Source organism: Ictidomys tridecemlineatus, chromosome 14 (assembly GCF_052094955.1).
Source record: "Ictidomys tridecemlineatus isolate mIctTri1 chromosome 14, mIctTri1.hap1, whole genome shotgun sequence".
NCBI classification, from domain to species: Eukaryota; Metazoa; Chordata; class Mammalia; order Rodentia; family Sciuridae; genus Ictidomys; species Ictidomys tridecemlineatus.
Genome location: NC_135490.1, coordinates 69988839 through 70013121, shown reverse-complemented (window position 1 = coordinate 70013121; position 24283 = coordinate 69988839). Strand labels below are relative to the sequence as shown.

The 24283-nt window shown below is 44.2% G+C and overlaps 1 protein-coding gene across 2 annotated transcripts in view; it reads left to right on the top strand.

The window, feature by feature from the left end:
• The window catches only part of Mfhas1 (multifunctional ROCO family signaling regulator 1), a 95518-nt gene that overhangs the window by 58538 nt on the left and 12697 nt on the right, over positions 1–24283 (top strand). For both annotated transcript variants that reach the window (XR_002484599.3, XM_005330781.5), the window contains exon 2: positions 23178–23304. Coding sequence is in view for 1 of the 2 variants with exons in the window: in XM_005330781.5 (XP_005330838.2) it covers positions 23178–23304 (127 nt within the window). In the remaining variant the exon portion in view is untranslated. The remainder of the gene's footprint in view (positions 1–23177; positions 23305–24283) is intronic.

The following is a 24283-nucleotide window of genomic DNA, read 5'->3' as shown; positions in this document are numbered from 1 at the left end:
TGGTGAGACCTTTGATTTGAGTTGGGATCTGCTTCCCACAGGGTGGAGGATGGATGGTGGGAGAGCCACAAAGACAAAGAGCATTTCGGACAGAGGAAGAGCTTTGCTGAGGCCCTGGAGAGATGATTATGGAGGGGGTCACTGAGAAATTTGAAGAAGTGGCTTATGTTACATTGTTTAGGGCTACAGAAGTGGGCAGGGGCCACATTACAAAGGACCTGGTAGGCAGTGTGCAAGGAGTAAAGTTTAATCTAAGAGATTGGGGGACAGAGGATCGCATTTTAGGAAGATGGTTACTGGCTGAAGTGTGGAAGATGGGACGGTGACCAAGGGAGAGGAGGATGAGGGAGAGGTGTGGCCTAATCTAAAGGAAAGACCCCAGGAATGGCAGGATCTAGGGCTTTCCCCCTGCGCGGTCCTGGCCTCTCTCAGAAACCTAAAGAAACATGTCCTTTCAATTTTTTTTTCAACTCCTGTTTATTAGGGGCTGGTTAATGCCAGACTGCTTGGCCTGGGGACGTCCTGATGGAGAGGCAAGGGCCGGCCCTCCTCCAGAGTTTCAGTGTTCAGGGGGGCATGGACATTGCAGATTGCTTCTTCATGTGATGCTTCAATTAAATATAATAATTCCAAGTAATCCCTAGGTTGAAAAATTCCCAATGAAAACTAGAAAATACTAGGTTGTCTTTATCATTTGCCTTCATCCTCATGGAAATGGTATGGTTAATATTTCTCTTAAACATTAATGTGTAGAATAGAATTTAGGGGTCGTAGTAGTCGGAGCAGTGTGAAGTAAGGCATGGGTGTTCCCTCTTTTCTGTTAAAGTCTGGATGACCTCCTCCTCCTCCTCCTCCTCCTCCTCCTCCTCCTCCTCCTCCTCCTCTCCTCCTTCTCCTTCTCCTCCTCCTTTCTTTCTCCTCCTCTTCCCTTCTTTCTCCTCCTTCTCCCTTACTTCTCCTCCTCCTTCCTCTTCCTCCTCCTCCACTCCTCCTCCTCCTCCTTCTTCTCCTCTTCCATCCCTTCCTTCTTCTTCTTCTTCCTCCTCCTTCTATTACTCAGAATGAATTAGCAGGATGAGATCTCAGACTTAAAAGTATTTTCTAGTTTTTACTGGGAATTTCTCAACCTAGGGATTACTTGGAATTATCATATTTAATTGACGCATCTTCTTATTAGGGCATTATAGTTATGCATATTATTGGGTGTGTTACAGTTATACCTATTATTTATTTTGATATAATCTTATAAGCATAGAATATAATGTGCTCCACTTCAGTCCCCTGTACTTCCCCTTTCCCTCTCCTCCTTCTTCCCCCTCTTCCACTTCTTCTCTATACTGGTTTTCCTTCTATTTATTTGTATTATTTTTCTTTAAATAGTGCTTTATAGATACACATAAAGGTGAAACTCACTGTGGTGTATTCATACATGTACATAGCGTGGACCTGCTTCTTTTGAGGTGAACTGAGACCACTTTGGCTCTCAACTGTTAAGATGAAGCTACTGATCAAATTCCAAAGAAGATTGGACATTGTGCTGGCCTCCCACATTATTATTTCCCATTCTCTATTTGTTGCCTTTGATTTCACTGCACTTAAGGGTAAGATCTAACTATATCCTATTAGACGTTACCTGTTCTGCATTTCCTATTGTTCCAGCCTTTTGAGAGACATTTTTAAGTCTGAGGTTTTAGCCTGCTAATTCATTATCTTGGTTGTACGCCAAACAAGTGATTTATGAGCTCCCCTGTATATTTTCATCAGCATCATTAACTGACATGCCCATGTAAAAAGGTCCTACGTCAGAGTCCTGTCAGACATCGGCTGCTTCACACTGGGCCTCCAGATGGGAAAAGGTGGCTGGCGTTCCTGATCCGTGGGGGAGATACACTCTTCAGTGTTCAGTGAATGGTGTTTAGGATGACTGGATAACAACTGGGGAAAAAAGAAAAAGAAATCTGGAGGCTCTTTTTTCATTCTCGAGACAAAAATGAATTGCAACTTGCTTCAAGATTTACTCACTGGAATCACAAAGATTATTAGAATATGTGTAAACTTTAAGTATATCTTATAGTGGAGACCAAAGACCTTTCTCCCCACTGAAGCATGTCACAGAACAAAGAAGCCATAAAAAAAGAGACTTGACTTCCCCAAAAGAACAAATTCCTGTGCAAATTTAAAGGTCCTGTTTGGCAAACATTTTATAAATGAGTCAAATGATAAATAATGTCTTGGGAAAAATATTTGTGGCATGTATGACAGAGAGCTAATTCCTTTTATGCAGAAATAAATCTTAGACATCAAAAAAGGAAATGATGAACAATGAGATAGTTATTGGGCTAATGTTCATTGCTAAAAGTGAGCATAAAAATATTAAACTTCATTCTGTTTAAAAATTCAAATGAAAACAGTAACGAGACTTCATTCTTTTTGCCTATGAGATTGACCATGATGAGTTTGAGAATTCCCATTTGTTGGGAAGAGTCCAAGGAAATTGACACATAGATAGTTGGTGAGCATTTTCAAAGGGCATTCTTCAATGACTATGAGAATTTAAAAGGTACATATCCTTAGGCTCAGTAATTACACTTCTGACCTTATGGATGTTTTCCAGCAGATACACAAAAATTACTACACAGACATCTATTATAATAGCATTTATAACAGGAAAAAGTGGAAGCAGTTATATGGCTACCTGTGTGTATACAGCAAAATATGGTTCAGTGTTAAAATGGCATAGTCCTCTGAATATTGATTGGGAAAGATACAGGATGTTAAATGAAGCTAATATCCTGTGTATTAAAAAAAAAAAAAGATGTATGGTGTGTGAGTAAGGAAGGTATTAGCTCTAAGATGAAGTCTCCTATATCATAAAAGCCAAAAATTTCCCAGAAATTCCAGCCAACTTGTACTCAGATTTCATTGGCTGGAACTGTCCCACACTGGGTGCTGAGGCCGTCAGGAGAATTACTGAAGGTAAAATTTTCATTAGGGCTATGTACTTCTGTGACACGAAATCCCAAGTTCCGTGAAAATAGAAGAGGCGAGGGGATGTTGGATGAGTAGCTAGCAGTGTGGCTCACAAACACACATTACACACACATAGGTGTGTGTGCAGTACTTTTGGAAGGTGTCCAAAATCGATAGCAGCAGCTCTTCTACAGAATAATCCCATGGTCAAGAGGAAAAGGGACACTTATTTTTCATTTTATATTGTTCTTTCCTGCAGAGATTTTTGTTTGTTTGTTTTTTTAAACAATGAATATGTGTTAACTTTAGAGGAAGGAAGCTGGTAGGAAATCGACATCAATCCATTATCAGAACCCCTTGGGTACAGCTGTCCAGCCAATTATTTAGAGCCAGGTCCCTGAACTCCTGTGGGCTTCAGCCTCAACTGTCAAATGAGGGGTCCCATTAGACAGCATCTCGGACTCCATCTAGCTCGGAGCCTCCTCCAGTTAATTACCTAGTCCCTAGGAGCCAAAGAAGAACAGAAGAGCATTTTGCACAGGTTCTTAATTGACTTTATTATGGGCTGAATTGTGTCCTCTTGAAGTTCATATGTTGAAGGCTTATTCCCAGGACCCCAGAATAGGAGATTGTTTTTGGAGATAGGGTCATGGAAGGTTAAATGAGATGATGAGGGTGGGCCTGAATTCAACAAAACCAGTTTCCTTATGGGAAGAGGAGATGGGACACAGACACACACGGGTCAAGATACTGGGAGAAGACACCTTCTTCAAACCAAAAAGAGAGGCCTCTGAAGAACCCTGCTCACCAGAGACACCTTCTCTTGCACGTCCAGCATCCAGAACTGTGAGGCCATAAGTGTCTCTTCTTTAAGCCATCAGTCTGTGGCACTTCTGTGACAGCCTAGCAAGCTAACATGGTTCTCTGGCCCTTTCACCTTCCTGAGAGTAGCTCTTTATGTTGCAGAATCTCCAGGACAGGGGGAGATTGCAGTAGACTTGGCTGTAAGGGAACTGGGTCTTCTCTGGGTCTGAAGGAGGGCGCCTTTCCCCTGCTGGAGTGAATAATACTCTAGGACACTTCGTGCACTGGGAGGGAGCCAGGCTTGCCTGTCTAACAGATGTTGGAATAACTGAAGATGAGCAGATTGACCTTGAGGAATCCTGTTCTCTGCTGAGCCCCAGGGGCGGTTGGCCTTACTTAGGGGATTTTCCTGCCTTTTAACTAACTTCTCCTAAAAACAGGCACAGAGCATGGCTGGGAGATGCCGCTGGCCAGGTGTCAGAACAGGGCTGCACACATGTAAATATTTAGATCCGATTCAAAGGCATGGAGCTGGGGGCTCTTAGAGGGTACTGTTTTGCTAAGTGGGAACTGAAAAGCACTTTTACTTACGTGCAAAATTAAATCTCGCCTCTTTTGGTACGAGTTACCCTTGTTTGCTTCACTCTAGGGAAACCTGCCCTGATGAAGAACAGAGTAACAGGCCTTTTATGTGAGCATTCAGCTCATACATTATGCACGACGTGGCTAAGTTCTTTAAAGCCCACTGAGATGGGCATATCTCCTCCACACTGTGATGGGCTTTACTAGAGATTTTTTTTTTTTTTTTGGCCCTGACCGTCTCCTGTGCTAAATAAATCTGAGACGGAGCACAGCCGCCATGGATCTATTGAAGTTTCACACATAAAAAATTTCACAGATCTTCTTGGTTCTGGCTGGATCTGGCACTTTGTGGCAAACGGCGCTGGGTGCCAGTGGAAGAATTAGGGAACGGGTGGGAGAGTGGCCGGGCAGAGCCAAGGACATGTTTGTATGTCCTATTTAGGAGATTGTTCTACTTCATGCTGAATTTGTGAGGCGTTTAACTTGAGAAGCCTAGAAAATTAAGTAGAAAATACATTTGCACAGTATTTTAAGCTGCCACAGACTATTTAAAGCTGAAACAACCCTAGAGATCAACCAGTCTCTTCCTTTCACAGCTGAGGATCCAGGCCCCCAGGACCCATAGTTCACCAGGAACCTGCGGGGAGTCAGGGCACACCCGGGGTCAGAATCCAGGCTCAAGGCTCAGCTCCCTGCTCATCCTGCTTCAGTGGGAATGATCACGGTGCCTTGTGACCAGAGTCTTGGAAACAGAAAAAGGCATGCATTCTAAAGCCAAGATTTCAAGAGCTGTTTAATAGTAATTTTTAGGGCCACATAATAACTTGTAAATAGTAACATAGTTAATGAAAGAAAGGCATACTCTCTCCCTCCCCCCCCCGCTTTTTTTTTTTTTTTTTTTGGTACTGGGTTTTGAACTCGGGGGCACTCAACCACTGAGCCACATCCTCATCCCTATTTTGTATTTTCTTTAGAGACAGGGGCCTCACTGAGTTGTTTAGCGCCTCGCTTTTGCTGCAGCTGGTTTTGACCTGTTATCCTCCTGTCTCAGCCTCCCAAGCCGCTGGGATTACAGGCGTGCGCCACTGTGCCCAGCAAGGAAAGCATACTCTTAATAAAAGATTCTTATTAATTATTGTGGTCGAGTCAGAGCTTTTGAGCTAATTTAAGGGAGGAAAGCAGGCTTCTGGCAAGGAGAGACCTACTCCAGAATCCAACAATAAGAAACGAACCATGGGTCTTTCTTGTGTGCCTGGGAACTGAGGGTTGCTCTGTGTCTCTGTGCTTCTTCCCAGCTTCTCTCCCTGTCCCACCCCAGATCCAGGATTTGTCTCCACTGTACCCACTGCCGTGGGTACCTTCTGTCCTATAATTCTGGTTGTGGGTCCTTCATCCCATCTCAGATCCCTGGCTCCGTCTCAGTCTCTCAGCCCTTTCTCTGCCTGTCCCCATTGCGGTATCCTGTCTCCATCTGAGTCCCCTGTCCATCTCCATCTTAGTCTCCATGTTACCGTCTTGGGTCCCCTGTCTTCATCTGACTTCCCCATCTTGGTCCCCCTGTCCCAGTCTCAGTCCCCATTGTCTCCATGTGAGTTCCCTGTGTCTCAGTCTCAGTCCCCTGACTCCCAAGTTCCCTGTTCCCACCTCAGCCCCTGACTCATCTCAGTCATTTGTCCCCTTCATCCCCATCTGAGTCCTCAGTGTCCATCTCAGTTCCTAAACTTGGCCCAGCCCTTTCCCTCCTCCCATCTCTGTCCCTCCATCTGTCCCTGTGCCTCAAGCATGGTCACATCTCAGTGCCGTCTCTCTCTCCCCCCGAGGACTTGCTCTATTTCTTTCTACCCTCAGAGCTCCTTGCTCTACAGCTCGCACGTGATCCCAACTACACCTCCTGCCTCTCTCCAGTCACCCACCACAGACTAATTCTGTCTCTCACCCCAGTTTCAAATTCCCTGGGGAGTAGCCTGACCTGCCTGCTTCAGCTTCTCTCCCTGGGTTGTGTGTCGCAGTCACACTGGGGAGTCAACCTCCTGTAGCTGAGTAGACAGCCCCGGTCTCGTTATGGGGCCAGGATCATGGGAGTTCGTGCCAAATACTTGAGCTTATCTTGTGTTTAACTCCATGAGGCATGCACTGGAGATGAGGAGACCGGCAATGACACCAAAGCCATTGCCAGGATCCCACTGCCAGGGGTGGTAGAACAAGCAGGCACCCCCTGAAGGTAGCATGGCATGGTCCTTCTGCTAACTTCCGGCTTGTCCTAAGTGAATTGGAGAATTCCTAATCCAGTATTTCCCCCCATCTGTGAGGAGTACATTCCAAGACCCTCCAGTGGATGCCTGAAATCTCAGACAGGGCCAACCCCTATTCGTGCTGTTTATCCTAGGTGCCCTGCAGTGTATCTAGTTAATCTGTCCTTAAACACAAACACCGTGGTACTGCGACAGTCTACGTGATAACCAGGTCAGCCACAGGTCACTAATGGGTAGGTCCCATATACAGGTGTATTCCCTGGACCGAGGGATGATTCACATTCCTTGGCAGATCAAAGCTGGCCAGTGAGAGATTTCATTGTGCTACTCAAAGCGGCATGCAGTTTAAAACTTGCATTTTTTTTTTTAATTTCTGGAATTTTCCATTTAATAATTCTGGACCACAATGGACGGCCGGTAACTGAAACCAAAGAAAGCGAAACCGCAGATAAGGGGGAATTACTTTAAGTCAAAATGTTCTAATGCTGTGTGAACCCAACTGTCTCTTTCACATGTTTCCAAAGTTACCATTTAAGCCCGTAGTCTGAGCTTGATGTCAGCTTGATGTTTTACTAAAACCTCAGTTGGGAACCTGCATATATCCACTAATATGTTCACATGCTTGGGTGCGAAGGATTTCTGATGTAAGTCAAGTGCCGTTAGAAACACCAAAGGAAGGTTTAAACACGGCCGCCCCACGCCCATGGGGAGGCTCCAGCATAATTAAGCAGTGATGATTGACTTGTATTTTCATAATCTCTGGCAACAGTGAAGACATTCCATGGACCTGAGACTTGTAAGCACATTTGGGAGAGAGGTGATTGTTTCTACACTAGTCTCCTGGCCCAACAAACTGAGATACGTATTTGGAATCCACAAAAATTTGCCATGATGAAATCTAAGAACCAAGAAATGTAGGGTGGAAACAGGCTTAGTAGTAAACCGCCTTCTGCGTCCACTCCCTCCTCCCTGTTAAGACTCTTGGACCTCCCGCCACCGGGGCCTTGGAGGCATCCCTGTGCTTTGCACAGAAGCCGCTAATCCCCCAGCAGTTCACTCTGTCTCTATCTGCAGCTGCTCCCTCTCACACCCAAGGGTAGGCAGGCAGGGAGTGGCCGCTGGGCCTGCAGACCCACGGCAGGCAGGGCCATGGCTGTGGCTGAGACCCAGCTACATCCCTGCCCAGACTCACGTGCTCCCTGCTCCCTGTTGGCTCTGAAAGAAAGGAGAGGAAGGAAGGACCGTGAAACTAAAGGTCTTCACTTGCTTGATAGCTTTCCTCTGCCGTATCTGTTCTGTTTTAATCAAATGTGGGATTATCTAGAGACTTCTTTAAGATTATTTAACTCCATGATGCAAACAGCATGACATCGCTGTCCTGAAATCACAGGTCGTGCTTGGCCAGAGCCCACCTGCATTTAAAGGTCCAGCCAGTGGCTGCAGGTTGCTCAGGGAATCACTGGCTTCTTCCCTTCCCTGACTCTGGGAAGCCCTTGGAGCCAAGTGGGAGAGCCTTGGGAGGACCACAGGGTGGTGACTCACCTCCCCAGAACTTGAGATTGTTTAGGCATGCAGAATTCCATTCAAAAAATTAAAGTATGACACAAGTCCATTTGTGTAAAATTGTAGGGACATGGGGTTGGGGGCAAGGAAGAGAAAGACATGGAGATGAGGTGGATAAAGAAATTGAAAACAAATACAGTTCTCAGTCTAGCTTTGACTACCAGACAACCTACTATCAGATGAAAGAAAGGTATGGTTATGCTTATGGGATGAGTCTACTTGGAAGAAAAGAAATTAACAAAAAAAAATTTTTTTTTTTTTTTTTTTTTTTTTTGATATACACAAGTGCTTTTGGAGAAAGGTCGGGAAGGGCGTACACCAGACCAACACTGGGTACTCAGGAAGGGAGGAATGAGGAAAAACGATTATACCCTTTTCCTTACACACCTTAATATTGATTTACTTTTAAAACCAGAACTTGGGGCTGGGATGTGGCTCAAGCGGTAGCGCGCTCCCCTGGCATGCGTGCGGCCTGGGTTCGATCCTCAGCAGCACCACATACCAACAAAGATGTGTCCGCCGAGAACTAAGAAAAAATAAATAAAAATGTTAAAATTCTCTCTCTCTCTCTGTCCCCCTCTCTCACTTTCTCTTTAAAAAAAAAAAAAAAAAAAAAAAAACCAGAACTTGTTAACTTTTGTAATTAAAGAAATAAATTGAAAAAAAAAAAAGACTTCAAAAAACCTAACAAAGCTGTTCTAGGGAGGAAAAGGAAAAATAATTAAATTCACATGGTAGTTGATTATTTTAAGATTTGTTTTTAATGGCTAGTCTGTGCGAATGGTTCCACACTGCAGAAGGTACAGAAGGCGTGATGGGGAGAAGAATATCATCTCTCCCGTCCACAGCCATTTATTTCCCCTCCTAGAGCCGCTGCTGTTGCCAGATTCTTGGCTATCCTTGAAGAGAGGAGAGAGAGAGAGTGTGTGTGTGTGTGTGTGTGTGTGTGTGTGTCTGTGTAAAGAGAGTCCCCCACCCAGAAATGGTAGCATGATATAAACATGATTTTGTATCCCTTTTTAAAGTTAAAAATATATGCAGGGCATATCAGTATACATAGAGCTCTCTGATTCTTTTTTTATTGCCTACATACATGTCTGTTGTATGAGCTGGTTTTATTTAACCAGCCTTCTGTTGGTGAGCATTGAAACTGTTTTCAGTATTTTGTTTGTGCACAATACTATAGTAAATCCTCAAGACTTGCCTTTGACATTAGTATACCCACAGAATAAATATTGAAGTGGGATTGCCACATTTTTCTCCAAAGAGGAGGTATAAGTTTATACTTCCTTCAAAAACAGATCAATATGCTCAATATTCTTCATAGACCACGTGCTGAAGTGCTGCCTCGGAGGTGTGATGTGATCCAAATGGTAGCAACAGGGCTTTAGAGAAGGAAATAGGAGAGTCTAGTCCTTTCTAGTCACTCCTCTTCTAGACACCTCTCTTTCTAGAAGCTATTTTTGTTCAAACTTTGGTTTTTATGTTTCACTCTTGTTTGGTGAGCTGCTATTAAGTACCACGTATAGGATTACATGGTCATTGCAAATAGCATCATTTAATTCTTGTAGCACTCCTATCAGGTATATATTTGGCATGTATCATCCACAGTTCTCAGATAAGAAAAATGAGGCTCAGAGGGGCCAGGTAATTTCCCCCAAAGTTACACAGTGAGTAGAGAAGTGGCAAAGCCATCTTCCACACTTTGTCAGAGTTTTTTGGTCAAACATTTTTGATCCTTCCTGACCCCTCTCTGGCTTTCAGGACGTTAGAAACTTCTGCATCTTTTGCATTATGTAAAATTTGAGGATGCATTGAGCAATGAACTAGGTATACGACCAGTTCCACCTCCGTTTGGCCCGTGATACATGACTTTGTGCCTAAGAAGTTTCTTTTAAGAGGTCTGTGTGGTGTAAAGAGAAAGTTTGTTGTGGGATTATATGGATTGTCTGTAACCACAAAGGGCTGTGTTCCAAAAATCCTTCTTAGTCCACTGACTCTAAAGAGGAAGACACAGCCCCAAAGCGGTGGTGCTCTAAATACTGGTTAGGCTTCCAGGCCCATCCACAAAGCCCACAAAACGAGCAGTGTTCTAAAAGGATACTGGTGGCCATAATTTCTTGGCATGCTCACAGGCCACAGCAGAATGCATAGATGAGAATGGATTTCTAGAGCCACAGCAAGAAGAAAAACAGGAGAGTCTGTGTCGCAGCACTTGGGGCTGCAGGAGACTGGGTCTAGCTCAGGTGGAATTGCTTGCTGCAGGCCTCAGACGGAATGCAGCAAAGAGGCATGGGGCCAGTTGCTATTCTGGAAAATCAAGTGTGTGTAGGTTGGCGACTGCCTGTACCTTTGATTTCAAATGGCTTTCATAGACAGATCATTTCTGCATCAAAGGGGCTTTCCTTAAAAGAACGTGGATGTAATTTGGCATAATTTCTCTGCTCAAGAAGAAGTAAAGTGCTTTTTTTTTTTTCCTTCCATAAAAGCCAGGAAGAATTGTCTTTGTAAGTGATAGAGACTATTATAGTAAGGTTTTCCCATTTTTCTGTTCATTTTCTCAAAAATGGTATCATTTGCAGTCCAGGTAGAAAGAGGATGATGATCTTTAGAGCTAATTTGGTGAGTTTGCCCCTGAACTACTACGCGCATCGGTGCTGGAAGGAGCAGTCTCCTTATTCCAATTACTCCGGGCCTTGTCTCCTCGAAGTTTGGTGAAATAGTGTTGGATGAAGTAACACAGTTTACCTTAAGGTGATGACGCTCTTAAGCTTGTTACAGGCAGAGAGTCATTTCTGGAGATGAAAGAGGAAGAGCAGGAAAAAGAAGCCAAGCTTACATGCCTCTAGTTGCTTAGAGATAGGTGAGGCATCTTTACCTCAACTTACCTGGTCCTAAATATCAGCTTTTCCATGTTTGTATTTAGCAGCATAATAACATGGAAACTGTGTGCTACTCTTTGAAAGATTAAAACATCAATTATCTTTAAGTTCTTTGACCTCCAAAATTTTACAGCCATTGGTAGATCATGTCACCTGCCAGTTATTTTTAGATGTTAGTATAATTAATATTAGAACTTCCTACAGGATTGAGTATAGCCTCATCTTGAATTTTATCCAGTGATATACACCTTTCCTTTTGTAAAGATCACAGTAAGGCACACATGAAGTGACCATAAACAGAAACTGAAAAAAAGGATCTCATCAAAATGACACATACCCACAGGGCATTACTGTCTTTCCACCAATTTGATCTCTGAGATTTCATGATTCCACAGCAGGAAACTCATGGGGACAGAGAATGAATAAAATTTGCCCTTCCTGGCATCTGTCAGGCATTTCATTTTCTTGGGGAGAGAGACTGGTTGGTATGTTCTGAATGTTGGTGTACCCCCAAATTCATATGTTGGAGTTTGAAGTCCACTGTGAGAGGTGTGAGAGATGAAGGGGGTGGGGTGTCAAAGTCTCCGGGGCTCCACCCTCATGAGTGGGATTGGTGCCCTGACAAAAGAAGCTGATGCCAGCTCCCTCGCCTCTTCCACCTGTGGGGACACAGCCAAAGGGTGCCATCTATGAAGCAGAGAGCCCTCACCCATGGAGACGTCTCCTCATAGCCCCGCCTGGCCTCGGATGAAGCCAGTCCCCTTTGGCCATCCCACATTCTCTTCCTGGCTCAAATGCTTTCACGATTACGTCCTTTTCTTTGTCTGTGTTTAGGCTTCTGCTTGGACATCCATTACTTCTGCTCACTGGTTGGAGTGTAACTGAAAGATATAGAATTTGTTCTTGTTCACAATGACAACTTTTTAGATGTTGGTGAGGCCAAGGAATGTCGGGTTTCGGTGACTCACACCATTTCATGCTTTTGAGGTCATCGCGGATGCTGTGTGTTTAACATGGCCTGAGTTCCAGTTTGGATCTTCAGCGAGGGACAGCTGGGCCTAGGAAGGGTGTCCCAGCTAGGATACTTCCCTGCCCTGCTTATTTATGCTTGTGGAAGATATTCCGGTGCAGAAGAACGTGCAACCGTAGAAGGCTCTTTCTCACCTTACGACTCTGCGGGTCTGACTTCAAGCCTGTGGGTTTTCTCCCGTCTCCTGGGTCCTTTCTGGGAACCCTCAGCTCTTCCAGCCCCAACTCTCACTCCTCTTCTTCCTTCCCTAACTCAGGGAAAGTCGCAGAAATCCCTGTCTTCTTCCTGGTTAGGAGAAGCAAATGAATGATGTCTGATCATCCCCAAAGACTTCCCCGGACAGGTTGATGGTGACAAGGCCTTTGGGCCCGTGTTTCCAATTTCAGGTACTAAAGCTTCCTCTAGTGTTGGAGGGAGAATGTTTTCATCTGCTGCTTCTGTGCTGCCTGCATTAACTTCTCTGAACTGGAACCTTTTCTGACTAAGAAGTAGGTGACAGGCTATCCAAATAAAGAGTCACCTTTTGAAAGCACTTCAGCTCGCGGCAGCAGAGCAGGTTTTTATGATCCTGACTTGCATTGGAGAGACGGGAGGGCTGAGTTGGTTTGGGCTGTGCTTCTCTCGCTCCCCAGCCCCTCAACACACTTTGATCTGTGAAGCTTGTCTAATCCTCAGCCAAGTCTGCTGGAACTTTATCCAGAGCAGGAAAAAGGGAAATAGTTTTCCTTTCTTGGGTGGATTTGTATTTATATAAACCCTTAGCCATGAAAATGGAGCCAAGTGGCAGGCGCACGTGTCTGGGGGAGGCGCATGGGAATGGGTGGGTGGCGACAAGAGGCGTGGCCCTCTGGCCCTGGATTCCCGGGCGGCTTCAACTTGGGTCCAACTGTGTGGGGTCTCCTCCTGGGTCAGCAAGAGAGGACAGTCTAAGTCCTCCAGTGCATTTTCTCGAGGATGGACCGTGTGTAGGGCCACTGTGGAACAGCAGGGGACAGTCAGCAGCTGACCGGTCAACTCCAATCATGATTCTGGTGGTTTTGTGTGTGTGTGTGTGTGTGTGTGTGTGTGTGTGTGTGTGTAGAGCAGTTCACCTTCTGCTGTTGTTAATAAAGAACAGTGTGGAAGCCTTCTCTGTCCTCTGTACCTTCAGTGTCCAAAGCTTTAGCCTCACACATTATGTCACACTGTTTCTTTCACTTGCATGAATTTGTTGAACCCTTTTGGGACCAGCCACTTCTTGTGGATGGAGAGCTTATGAAGTGTGTTTGCCATCCATGCAAATGTGTTCTCGTCAAAATCCCCTCATTTAAATTTCAAGTGTTTTCCCCTGGTTCTTTCTTTCTGGAATAAGGGGTAGCTCCCTTTTAGATCCTAAGGTGAAATCTCATTCAGAATCTAAAGAAAGGAACAGTTATTCTTGTACACTACCCATTATTGCAATCTGTATTGTATCTGGGCTAATCCTGAACTGATTAGAAAAGTAAGTTTAAGGAACTTGGATATAAAATATCTTTTACTTTGCTACTTTTTGCTGTTTCTGAACCCAAAGCAAAGCCCTTCCTAGTAGGTGACATCTTCCTGCAGACTCTGTGGTCATTTCTCCTGCACACTGTTAAGTGCCAGGGGAGTCAGGTTTACCTGATGTTCAGGGATGTTAATTCTGGCCCCTAGAAATATTTATTTTGCACCTCATGCTCTGGAATCCTCCAGAAGTCTCTACGTGGGCCTCAACCCAGGAACTCTGGAGATGCTGAGATGAGGCATCACAGCTGATGAGCTTCTAGGAGGATGAGCAGCCCAGAAGCAGATGAGATGGACTGTCATTGTACTGCAGGTCTAGAAACAGGAGCGCTGGAGGAGAGGAGATTTCAACCAGCCAAGCACAGGAAGGTGTGGGGAAGAATGCTACTGAGGATTGGGGATGTGTGAATGAAAGACCAACAACCACCAGAAAAAAACAAACAAGAGATTTATGAAAGAGGTGGTTGAGCTTCTAATGGGAGAAAAGGAGCTAAATTCAAGTGGCGATTTGAAAAAGAAATTTTGTTAGCAGTCTTTTCCTTTGGGTTTTCCTTGGTTGACCTTTTGCCAAATGGTTTGGAAGAGATGCTGTAAAGGCCACAACTTCTTTTTTCCCTCTTTAGATCTTAAAGAATATTTTCTCAAAAAGTTTATATTATCATAATATTTACTCAAAGCATTCATTCACATTATTACTGGGGACACATGCAGCAAGGTCGTGGATGCAGTACAATCTCACTATGTATATACTTATCAGAACCTATATAATAATAACATGTTAATAATGGTGGTAGAATTATGAGTGGTTTTATTTTTTAATCTTCATCAAAGATGGAAAATAAGCTGGGCATGGTGGCGCATGCCTGTAATCCTAGCGACTCTGGAGGCTGAGGCAGGAAGATCACAAATTCCAAGCCAGCCTCAGCAAAAGTGAGGCGCTAAGTAACTCAGTGAGACCCTGCCTCTAAATAAAATACAAAATAGGGCTAGGGATGTGGCTCAGTGGTCGAGTGCCCTTGAGTTCAGTCTCTGGTACCAAAAAAAGAAAGTAGATTTTCTACTTTTTTTCACCATAAGAGAAAATTTGTTTGGGGTATTCTAAGTAATAGGGTCATTTCTATTGTCTAGGCAAGTTTCTGAAATGCCTGAGAGGCATTCAGTAATTGATCTTCCCTGTTCACAGGGTAGTGTTTCAAAAAATGTTAAGTCGCAATGCAAAGACATTGGCAAATCCACCCTACCTCAAACTAGGACTACTGTGAAAACAGAGTTCTCTGCTTCTGCTGGCAGGTTGGGTAAGCTGTAGGCCTCTGCAGTCTAGAAACGTGTTGCAACTCTTAATTGCGGGCTGTGGCTTTCAGTATTTCAGTAGACCCCAGCAGCTCATTGCCAATTTCTTTTTTCTGGGTTCTCATCTCGTGAATTCAAAGAATGAAATCTACAGACAAGGACGAGTGAGTGTAAGAATAGGATTATTCAAGTGTAAATAGAAACAGAGCTCCTTCCTAATGAGAGGGGACCCAGTAGGCTTTGTCGCTTGTGTGTGCTAGTCTAGGGATTTATATAGCCCTTGAGTCAATGCTATTGGTCCAAATTTATGCCAATCAGGGTTTGGAAAAGTACTAAGGGCTATTGATTAAAATTTATGCTAATCAGGTTTTGGAAAAGAACGAATGCTATTGGTTAACCCTTGAGTCTGAACTCCCTCCCATTCAGGTCTTTCCCACATCCACTTTCTCGCTGCTGGCCTGTAATCCCTCAATGCACTTCAGGCCCACCATCATGCCAGGTGCCACCCCCATGCTCCACCGCTGCTTCTCAGAGGAGATTAATGGGATGATGGCGTGTGGCTCAGTGGATGGGGGACTGTATCAACTGCACTATTGTCTTACTCCATTTTTCAGGCAATTGGAGTCGGGGGACACATTACCCTGTGCTTCAGAGGTAGGCCCACCCTCATGATAAAATGTGTTGCTCTCAACCATGAAGACTCTGTTTACACTTAGCATGTACCAGGCAGGCCTGTGGGTCTTCATCCTCGCCTCCAGCCCTTCTTTGTTCTCCATGTGGCATTTTCTTGTTATTCATTATAGTCATCTACAGTCTCCCAAATGGGAGTGCCGTGAATGAAAGCCTATTTGAGTTTACAACTTGTTAACCTAGAAGAGACCTGAGTGATTGCCCTGCAAGAACTCCAGAGAGCAAGTGAAGCTCTTTGTTTACCACATCGGAGATACTGCGTCCGCCCCTTCTCCTTCCCTGTCCCATAAATACGAAGAAAGAAGGCTTGATGCAATTAGGGACTAAGCATTACTGTCAGGGCAGTCAGGAAAAACTGAGCTTGTCCATGGAGATGGGCACCTGCCACAAAAAAAAGAATGATGAGCTGTGCCAGTCATTTGTACCCCAAGTGTGGACACTGCTTGGCTCCTGTTGCATTATTCATCAGGAGAATCTGAGCATTTCACAGAGTGGGCTCATTATGGGAGTCACAGAAGTAATCAGGATTGTGATTCTTGTTTTTCCTTCTGCCTGTAACTGTCACCTCTGTCATCACTTTGGAGGGGGCTAGGAAGAAGCTGAAGTGTTAAAATCAGTTTGTGTAGTGCTGCCTAATAATCAGGCCATGAAACCTCACTAGAAAATAGGTAGAAATGCACCCTTAGATGAAGGGCATCTCCAAAAGCCCTCATTCTGCTTGGTCTGAAGATTATACTCGCTGACTAATCATCCCTGAAGCTTCAAGGCACAGGAAGGCATTTCTGGTACTTTTTTACTTTTTACTTAAAAAAAAAAGAACCCTCATTATTCATAATCAAAACTGGACTTCAGAATTCAACAAATGGCTAGAGATGACAATTTCTTACATTGTGAAATTGCCTAGAACTCAGAGTATGTCTTACATTTGAAGAATCACAAGGATGTATGGTTAAAATGAAAACCCTGGTCTAGGAAAGGCTCACAGTTTTCAGTTGGTTTACATTTTTGCAGCTGCCTTTGGAATTTATGCCTCAGGACATGTCTAGTTATCAACTGGCCCTATCAGTTTGACTAATTTTTAAGAGGAACTAACTGAGACAAAAACAAATGCTGTGCTCACAAAGAATACAGCCTCCCTGCAGAGTGTACCTCCTGAGAGTAGAGATGGCCCAGTGCTGGGAAACATCTGTGGCCACCACAGCCGACTTACCAGTGGCCCAGCAGGAAAAACCTATGCATGAATGGCCATCCCAGCCAATTTCCTGGCCAGTGCAGTGGCCTTTCCCAGGGGGTTTGAGGGTTGTCTCTCTACCTGTCTCCCTCATGAATTCAGTGGCTTCCTGAGGGGTTTAGCTCTTGAGGGACTCCAGCTGGTGCCCCAGCAGGGCTCCCAGTGAGTTCAACAGCATGCCCTTCTCTCAGCCTCCTTCCCCAACCCCAACAGGAAGTTGAACTTCTTAACCCCAGAGGACAGTCTGGATGCCACGTCTCCTGGCTTCGGTCAACTGACTGTGGCTTAGTCTGGCCTAGGGCAACCCAAGAAAATTCACCTACAGGGAGAGAGAGGGGCTGTATCAAACCCAGTCTAATAAGGTCCAAATCTCAGCCTTTGGCAAGGGAGGGTCTCCCCCACTTCTTAAAATTTTCATCCTTGGATATTCTTATTTAGCCTTAGGATATTTTTTAAGAGTTCTCTTCTGTTCCCTCTTGGAAGTTAATTCCCTGCAACCAGCAAATGATGGTTTATGTTAAGCCTTACTTTGTGTTTCTGTCTCCTGGCTAGACCTAGACCTAGACTGATCCATACATTCCTTCTTTCATTCAGCTTCTCCTTGCTATGGACTGAATGATTCTGTTTCCCCAAAATTCCTAGGCAACTTTTGTTGTTTTGAGAGGTTTATACCTTGGGTCTTTATCTCAAATCAGCAAGTGACTTCCTTCTTTTTTTTTTTTTTTTTTTTCTGTACTGGGGAATGAACCTAGGGTCTCATACCTCCTAGGCAAATACTCTACCACTGAGCTACATCCCCAGCCCACCGGGGGCTTTTTGATTTACACTGAAAAGATTTCAACATTCAGTATTTTGGTTTGGATTGTCATTAAAATAAGTTTTTAGTATTTTGCATAATGTGTCTAACATTTGAAAATTCCTATAATAAGCAAAAAAGAGGTTCATTTCACTTATTTCTATCAATTAAAAAAAATGGTAATGAAATCTGGTGTTCCCTTGTTGCACAGAGGAAAAAGCAATTGATAAGAGTTGGCTAGCCTTCTCATGGCAGAAGACTTGAGCCAGAGTAATAAAGCAGTTTTTCATAACTTTAATGGGCACAGGAGACTGTGTAGTGGTCTCTCTGGATGCCAGTGTGCTGCTCAGTAGACCACAATTATGCATTTTCAAAAACACTGATTGCATTGCACAGGGACAGAAAATCTCCAACAAAGGAGAAGGATCAGCACTTATCGCTGCCATCTCCCTCAATATGAAAAGTACTTTGTAGTCTTTTATTGTTGACTCTAACATAAAAAACAAGTAAATAACCTCAGGACTGTTTACCCTTGAATGATCTATTTCATTCTAAATTCTAATTAGAATGTGTTTTCAAATTTATATGGAAATGTCAGTCTCATATTTAATGATTCCATAGTATTCTATGTCTTTAATGTGTGATTATTTTTATCCATTTCCCTGTTTTGGGGACATTTGAGAAAGTTACCAAGTTTTCTCCATATAATAAACAGTGGGTGCGGGGGGGGGGGGTGGGAACCACAATGATGCTGTGAGCAATCATTGTATAATTTTTTGTCAGAAAAACCTACTTCCTTTAAGCAGGTTCCTGAAAATGGAAATATACCCAATCAAATGTACATTTTTTCTTAATTTATTGTTAATGTGCTCTCATAAGTATGATTTTTCTTTTTACAGCTCCTGCCAATTTGGGGATTTATCTTTTTTATTTACTTTTGTTAGGATGATGGATAATGTAAAAAAATATAATTTTTTTTAAATTTGAATTTTTCAAATATCTAGTGAGGTCATGTTTTGCATGTTGATAATTTATGGTCTGAACCTGGTATATTGCTTTTCTATGCTTGTACGAATTCTTTTTATACTTGGAAGAGTAAGCTCTTGCATAATCTTCTTATCACTATAATAATAGTGTCAAGAAATCATCAAATGCATAGGTTATCTCATTTAATTATCTCTATATCTTTGTCTTGTCACAGGACACTGTGATGTGGTGGTTAAGAGCTGTATCAGACAGTCCTGGGTCCAGATTCTGGCACTGTTCCTCTGTTACGATTAGCATTTCCTTATCCACTCTGAGCTCTGGGTTCCTGTCCTCTATAATGATGATAATAACTGTCCCTACCTTACAGTGTTGTCACGAGGGTTGAGATGATACATACATGACATTAAGCTACTGTGGGCTGCATTTTTTTCTCTCTGGGTTAATTCAGGTTTGTTCTCACATTGTTGATGTTTATCCCATCCTCACACATTCTTTTCTCCATATTGGTAATTAGACAGCTTTGCATTACTATCTGACAGGCTACTATAGAGAAGAGAGAGATTTATTTGGGGTCATTTATCTTGAGGTTCAAGTCCAAGGTCAGGCAGCCCACGGGTCTGAGCCTCTGGCAAGGGCAGCATGCTACGGCAAGAGCACATGTTGGAGCCAATGTTCACATCTCAAGGCAGGAAAAATAGAGAAAAAGACTGGCGTGCCACAATCCCATTGCCTGCTTTTGATGACCTCTCCAACAGGCCCCACCTCTTAAAGGTCCACAGCATCCCCGAAACCCCCACCCCAGGGACCAAGCCTATACATGTGGACCTTTTGGCATATTCATCCAAGTCATAGCAGCGGGTCTTTTGGCTGGTATTCCCCATTTGTTGAGCTCTTTCACAATCCTGCAAATCAGCACTGACCTCACCTTCCCCTCACTCCTCTAGCATCTCCTATGAATGTCCTTGGGGCACTCGACATGCAGGATTGAGTTCTTCACATGGACATCTTCTCTCTGCAGACCCTGAGGTCCTTCCTGTCAGAACCCATGCCTTACATCTGTATCCTCTATTTCCCCTGCATCCTCTGCAGTCCCCCCACACAGGAAGGTCTCAGTCGTTGCTCAGCTCAAGAACATACTTTATTTTGAAGATCAAGTTTGTGTTAAATTTGAGGATGATTAGCTTTGCAATTTTACTTGATGATTTACGCATTGTGAACCACTCTTCACATTTTGGAGACAGGTTTGAGAAGAAAAAATTGTTGTTCTTATGTTATCAATCTAGGAACTATGCATGTTTTTTTTCCTCCTTTTTACTTTATATTAATTTTTATTAGTATATTATAATTATACATAATAGTAGGATTTTTGTAACATTCGTACATACTCATAGCAATATATTGGAGAATGTAAGTGCACTTGAAATTATGATCTGTTGGCTGGGATTGTGGCTCAGTAGTAGAGCACTTGCCTAGCATGTGTGAGGCATGGGGTTCAATTCTCAGCACCACATATCAAGGAATGAATAAAATTTTAAAATTCTTCAACAACTAATAAAATATTAAAAATATATTATGAACTATTCCGCTTATTGCTCAGTATTCATTGGCATCAAGTGAATTTTTTTATGTGTGAAACTTCTCTGCCTTCTACCTTCATGCTCTGTTTTCATGTGTATTAGTCCTCTTTTCATTACTATAACAAAGTACCTGAAGCAGACTAACTTTATAATGAAAAAAAAAGTGTTATTAGCTCTCATTTTTGGAGGCTAAAAGTCCAATAGCATGGTGCAGTCTCTTGCAAGGAATCCCTTTGGCTGCATCACCTCATGGCAGATGGCAATGATGGGAAGCCCTTATGGGAAGAGAAATTATAGCAAAAAAGAGGAAGCCAGAGAGAGAGAGGAGTCCCTCAATCTCTTCTGAGGACATGTGTGCAGTTGACCTGAGGCTCTCCCTCATGGCCCTACCTCTTAAAGGTCCCACCACCTCTCAGCACCTCCACATGAAGGATCAGGTCTCCAATATATGAACCCTTGGGGTACAAATCACATCCAAACCAAACACCACTACGGACCACACTGCTAGGAACAGGATTCAAACAAAACCAGTTACCTGACTCTTTCAGGAAGGACAGTAACACTATTGGTTTAAACGAAATTGGTAACTAAGGCTTTAATAGACTTCTGCAAATTATCTCCAGTTTTCTGGCAAACCCACCTTCCGCTCACCAAAAGGCTGCAACATGCTCAGCAGAGAAGCCAGCCGTACTGGACTGTGGCCCAGGTGGGGTGCCGGGGACAGGGACTTGGCATCTGTAGTGTAGTCCAGGGAACCCAGGGAGCCAACAGCAGATGAAGTTGAGGCCGGTGTGAAATTCTGACCTGCAGGGTTTCCAGGGGAAACCAGAGGAGCCCAGGCTGTTCAGGCTTCGGGATGATCTTAGGACCCAAAGCAGAACTTGAAACTGTCAGAAGAGGCGACAGAGAGGGCAGTCCAGCCAGGGTACTCCAAACGCCCTCTCGTGTGGTCCTGGCACTGGGTATGAGTGTGTGTGTGTGTTTGTGTGTGTGTGTGTGTTGGTGGGGGGGGGGGTTAAAGATGCACAGCTCTCATGGGACGTGGGGCAGATCTGTTAGAACGCGGAGAGCTCCGACTTACCAAGTGGTGTTTGCACTGGAGGACTTCCAGGTTTCAGTCTAGCTCTGACATGCTGCTGGCTTGAGTTCATCTTATTATTTTGATGGCATTTTACGTTTACATTTGTCACTGTGCTTTTATATTTGGGGAATCTTTTCCTAACTGTCAGAGTGCAGTTCTGACCCCGCGTGAGACAAGCTAATGATGCCAAACGAACTTCCGTGGTGATTTGGTGTTTCCAGCAGTTTCTGGTACTGAATATTGTGCAAAGCCAGACAAAAATGTTCCAATCCAGAAATTAATGCCTTTCCTGGAAGCATAAATATGTGAAAGCTTTAGTTCCTTATTTTCAAATAGGGATTTTTAGGTTACTCCTCCTGGAAAAATACGTTCTGACATGGACGAGCAGTCCCTGGTTGAGGGAGATTCTAGAGGCTGGTGGCCAAAGGTTGGGGCCCAAGAGATGGGAGCCAAATTGACTTCTCCAGTCTGTCACTTGTTATCTCCTGATACTGGGTATATCACATAACCTCCCTGAGCATTAGCATCCCCATTTATAAACTGAGGACAAACCTTCCCCAGGATCTTGTGTGGATTGAATGATCTGTCCACTTAAAGCTCTTAAGTTCATGGAGTGCTGGTGCTTGATGGAGCATGTGCTTTGAGCACAGCTAACAGGTGCTTAAAATATAGGTTTTTTGGCAGGGGGCGGGTACTAGGGATTGAACCCAGAAGTCTTTAATCCCTGAGCCACATCCCCAGCCCTTTTTTATATTTTATTTAGAGACAGGATCTCGCTGAGTTGCTTAGGGCCTCGCTAAGTTGGTGACGCTGGCTTTGAACTTGGGATCCTCCTGCCTCAGCCTCCCGAGCTGCTAGGATTACAGGCATGTACTACCATGCCTGTCTGGAAATATGATATTTTGAGCAAGGCAATTTTTTAACCTGTCTTATCAGCTTGTCCTCTGGGGTCTCTAGAGTTTCACGTGAGCGGTAGAAGCAATGACTACCGTCAAGCTGAAGTGTGACATTCAGTCATGTCTCTCCCCTGTGGGCACACCTTGTGTGAAACTGGTCCAGTTTATTTACTTTCTAGGTTCAATGAGGGCAGTTCATGCCAAAACTGCCATCATCAGCCAGAGCTGTCTATTAAAGACTGAAGACAGAGCACCCTGTGCTGGCCCTGAGAACAGAGGGAGGCAGGGTGGACCATGGGCAGGGAAGGAAGGAATGGAAGTACAAGCCCAGCTCTGCTCTTGGGGAGTTAATGATCTAGTTGGAGAGAGACTATATCCGGGGCATGCAGTATCCGATTTCCTCTAGGCATTGTGGCAACCCATTAAGTTAATCACCCGTTTTTACTAGGTCCCATTAGTCATAAGATAGTGCAGTGTTGGTGCTTTGAGCTTGGCACACAGAACTGGCCTGGAAATGCTCTTGCCAAGAGGGGGCTGGGCTGCTTTGGGGCCCTTTACCTAGTTAACACCTTTAGTCTGCCACCCCTCCAGGTCAACTGTGCACGGGGCTGTGTTGAAAGGCTGCTACGTTCTGCCCAACCCCATCTGCCCCAAATCCTAATTATGAACACCCTCCCTGGCAGCGCTGCCTTGCTGGGCTCCAGCCTGGCCCCTAAAGATCTCTAGAGTAAGTGAAAAGGAAGGTGAGCAGGAGGGTGGCAGATGCCGTCTTTTTCTAGGGGACCAGCCTTCCTGCTATAACTCGGGAACCCTCTCCAAGGTGATGCCGATGACAATTCAGACAGTGAGAACGGGAGCCCAGCCAACCCTGCTGTTCCTGGGCGCACCTTTGTTCTCTGTGTCCCTCCGTCCGTTGTCTGTAAACCCTCACTACCTGCCCTTCTCCCTCCCTTTCCCACCCCCAGCACTTTGCTCCTTTCTCTGCGGGGCACCTCTTCTTAATGCATCTTCCTCTTCTCCTGCAGGGGAATTGCTGAGCCAGCCCAGACCAGAAGGAGTGGCAGAAATCATTTGCCCCAAGAACGGCAGCGAGCGAGTGAATGTTGCCTTGGTTTACCCACCTACGCCGACTGTGATCAGCCCCTGTTCCAAGTGAGTTTGGAAAGCCCCCCTGGCCCCCGCTCCTCACTCCTGATCCTGACTCTGTAGATGTGATAACCAAAACCTAAGTGAAACCGCATCTGTACGAATATCCTGAGAAGTCCCTGCAGGAAGATGCGATTCTTCTGAGTGATGTCAACACCGTGGCTTACGCAGCATGCTATTGCCATTTTTTTACTTTCACTGATAAATTTAGAAGCATCTTTTAACAGCTTCATTGAGCTATCACAAACAAGCCACACAGTTTGCTCATTTTCAAATGCCCAATTTAGCTGGGCACCATGTCTCATGCCTGTATTCTTAGGGACTCAGTTTGAGGCCAACCTCAGCAACTCAGTGAAACCCAGTCTCTAAAGAAATGAAAAGGACTAGAGATATCGTTCAGTGGTAAAGTACCCTTAGGTTAAATCCTCAGTGCCCGCCTCCCAAATTATAAAATGAAATGTTCCGTTTGTTGGGTTTTAGTGTATTTGCCAGTATGTGTAATCAAAAGAACATTTGCCCCCAGATCATTTGTGCATAGCTTTGTTGAAAGGTTGTTAGGTTCTGCCGGAACCCCAAAAGTGTCCCAAGTGAGTTCTTAACTCTGACATTGCAGAATTAAGTGGTTCTTACTTTAGAACCCAGTGAGGGACCATTAAGTAAGAAAAGCCTATAATAGATTCTTTTTTGCTGTGGGGCTCTGCATTTCTAGTCCATCCCTGAAAATCAAGGACTGTGCAGCTTGCCACCACCCTTCTCCCCAAAAGGACTTAAAGACAGAATGCACCCATGCACACTAATTATTGGGTAGAATGTGAGCTTGGCATTTTAGATGAAACCCACCCTGTTTGGGTTTTTAACTTATATTCTTGTTTTTGTAACACTAGGAACCAAGAAGGCTGTTTTCAAACTGAGATGATATGTCCATGTACCTCCTACCTTGAAAAAGCAGCCACAGATCTTCTTGGTCACATCTCATTATCCGGGT